At 45.9% G+C, this 3312-nt stretch overlaps 1 protein-coding gene across 1 annotated transcript in view; it reads left to right on the plus strand.

Annotated features, from left to right (window-relative positions):
* LOC118742701 (angiogenic factor with G patch and FHA domains 1) overlaps window positions 1–3312 on the plus strand; it is a gene marked incomplete at its 3' end in the record, with an annotated part of 12773 nt that extends 9461 nt beyond the window's left edge. Inside the window, 4 exon segments of the mRNA XM_036474967.1 lie at window positions 2092–2130; window positions 2257–2701; window positions 2853–3013; window positions 3076–3312. Coding sequence (XP_036330860.1) covers window positions 2092–2130; window positions 2257–2701; window positions 2853–3013; window positions 3076–3312 — 882 coding nt within the window.

Genomic DNA, 3312 nt, shown 5'->3' on the forward strand with positions numbered 1-3312 from the left:
GTTGAGGACCTCCGTTAGGTATGCGACTCCCGCGGGCCCCAAATGTTTCAGCATCAGCATATAGACTCCGTCGGGTCTAATGGCTTTTGCCTTCCCGATGACCCCCTTCACTTCGCCGCTGGTGAAAGCAAGTGGTGCTCTGTTTTTAGGCAGTTTGTGCAATCTACTGGTCACTCGACGTTTGGCCTTGTCTACCGAAGGACGCACTCTGAATTTCCGGCTAAAGTAGCTCGCGTATTTCTTCGGGTCCGACGAAGCGCGACCTTCGAATGACATTTCCACATTGTCATCACGCTTCGTCGGGTTGGACAAGGACTTCATGGTTGACCAGAGCATACTTACACCATACGCGAAGTTACAGGCCTTCAAGTGCTCTTCCCACTTTTTCCGCTTGTGCTGATTTACCAGTTGCCGAATCTCCAAATTAAGGTCCTTCAAGCGAGGATCCCCGGGATCGACCTGGCGTAGGTGGTCACGTTCATTTGCTAGTACAGCTGCTTCAGCCGGGAAATTCGGACGGACTTCCGCGATGCGTCCGTATGGTTTGAAGCGAGCCGCTGTGGCAGTGACTACCCTGCGGAACTGGCGTTAGCCAGCATGTACACCTGTGGTTGTGGGAAGGTCGGCGAAGCTGCTCTCGGTAACTTCCGCGAAGCCGTTCCAATCAGCTTTGTTGAAGTTGGTGTAGGTTCGGTGGTCCGCGAGTGCAAAGTCGGTGAACTTATTGATCGAGATGATTATGGGCAGATGGTCTGATGCTAGTGTTAGCATAGGTCGCCATGATATGCTACTTATCAGACCAGCGCTAGCAATTGTTAGGTCTGGCGCGCTGCTGCAGCTACCCACAGTCCTGGTGGGGGTGTCGTCGTTCATGAATGTCGAATCGTCTAAGATCGCGGTGCGGGTTGAAGTCACCTACTACCATTCGGTTTTCACCTCTGAGTAGCGCACCTATGTCAGGGTGATATCCTGCCGGGCAGCAGGTGATAGGGGGTATATACACGTTAAATAATTCGAGCTCGACATCGCCTGACCGGACAGCTATGCCCTGACTTTCTAGGGTGGTTTCCCTCGGGTCGATGTCTTCTTCGATACGATGAACGCTGAACCACCATCATTATCTCGCTCGCGGTCTTTACGAAGCACATTGTAGGCGGCGGTGCAACTTCGTTTCTTGGACCGCAGCTATTAATATGCCATGCCGACCCATAAAGACTGCTATCTCCTCAATCTTGCTCTGAAGTACGTTGGAGTTAAGTTGTAAGAGTTTCGTATGCCTTGGGATTGGTGTGAGGGTTGAGGGGGTGGGGAGGTTTGCTGTAGCTCAGGGGAGCTTCTAGGAGCCGTGCAGGCTCTTCGGGTGCTGGTTCGCCACCTACGCATTGCACCAGCGGGTGGCCGTGGAGGCTGGTGCCGTTTGGCTTGAGCAACAGGGGGCCACAAAGCTTTGGGCTACTCTACTACAGAACAGGTTCTTGGCTGACTCCATCCGTTGCATGAATTGCACCTAACCGAAATGGATTTCGGATGGAGTCGATTCTCGCAAATGCAACAGAAGTATATTTCTGGTCCGGGGTTGGTCTCAAATCTTTAAAATGCCCATTTTGGGAACGTCTGTGAAGATTATATTCTCTAAAATTCTGTAAATTCACGGAAAATATTGATCACTCAGATCTGTAACATCTATGTTCCGTCCCGAATCTGTCAAATATTTAAACATACATACGGAGGATAAATAGGCAATTTAAAATTATATAGATTTCAGCGCTACCAAATTTGAATAAAATCGCGAAAGAAATTAATTTCGTGTTTTATGGTCTTGAGTTCTCAAAAAGCCTCAAAGAAAAATCCCATCCAGTTTTTCTAAAGTTGTAAAGCACTTATTCGGATTACAAAAACAAACTCTTTAACTGTTTAATACTCAACTAATGCGCCTCTACCAACGATCTACAATGGGTTTGAGAGCAACCAAATCAAAGTAAAGTTAACTGCCCGTCTACTACTTTTCTACTATACTAGCAGAAATCATCATGCAAAAAAAAAAAAATGTATAATATTTTGTAAGCTTTGTATATTTTCTCCTTTTTACAGTGCAACACCGCCAACGATAATGATGTGTTAACGAATTATGTAAATAATTCACTTTTAAATCGTTTTTCAAATCTTAACATAAACCGAATGCGTAGCAATGCATTAGGTAAGCTTTGGTAGCGTGAAATGTCGATGAAAACGCGGATTTCTTTTCTACTGTTGCAGGATGATATTGATGTGGACGAGATGGTCGAGTTCGATGAGTTTGGTGGCGTTATAGCCGATCTGGAGCGATTGCGCAAAATCAAAGATGAGCGTCGTAAGGAGCAGGAGGAGGAACGTGCATGGCGCAAAAAGAAGAAATCCAAAAGTCTTAAAGAGACAAAGAGTGTTAAATCGCCGAAACGCAAGCATAAGTCGAAAAAACGTAAGCGTTCTCGTAAGCATGCGCGCTCATCGTCTGCTTCGTCTGACAGCGAGAGCGGAGAGAGCTATGATAAGAAATCGGCATCAACTAAGCGCGCACGTAATAAGTCCTGCGATATTGAGGACGGTGAATTAACTGACTGTAGCAGCAGTGAGAGCGATATCGATAGTGAGGATAGCAAATGGGCTAGTGGAAAGGAGGGCAAGAGCGCTGCGACCTTTTCTGGCGGTGGTCGCTTACAAGGTTTGTTTAGTGCTATTTTTAATCCCTCTAAGAATGTTAGGAAAAGAAATTCGCGTTTAAGTCCAAATCTAATGCAATAAAATCTCATTTCCATTGTTATATAATCTAATTCTTAATATAATATCAAATATTTTGCCTTGCTGCTTTTTAGATATAGCCAAAAAGTATCCGCCCTCGCTGCGCGTTATTGTGCAGGAAAGTAATTTAGAAGGCCTGAAGGTTGGTAATCTTAGCCTCATTACCTACAAAGGTGGCAGTTTGGGGCGTGAAGGCAATCATGATGTCGTAATACCGGACGTGAATGTGTCCAAGGTGAGCAAATTTGCCATGAAAAGTGATTCTTCAATCAATTAAATATTTGTTTTACCTCTTAGCTACACATGAAATTTCACTACGACCACAAAGAGGCTGTTTACAAATGCATCGATTTGGGTTCACGCAATGGCACCGTATTGAATGGCGTACGCATGTCTGCCTCCAAACGAGAGAGCTCCGAGTATGATTTGGTGCATGGTAGCGTTCTACAAATCGGCCAAACGAAGCTATTATGCCACGTGCATGAAGGCAACAGCACATGTGGCTTGTGTGAGCCGGGTTTGCTGATCGAGTCG

The sequence above is a fragment of the Rhagoletis pomonella genome, unplaced genomic scaffold (assembly GCF_013731165.1).
Source record: "Rhagoletis pomonella isolate Grant_MI unplaced genomic scaffold, Rhpom_1.0 Rhpom_scaffold_00007, whole genome shotgun sequence".
In the NCBI taxonomy this organism is placed as follows: Eukaryota; Metazoa; Arthropoda; class Insecta; order Diptera; family Tephritidae; genus Rhagoletis; species Rhagoletis pomonella.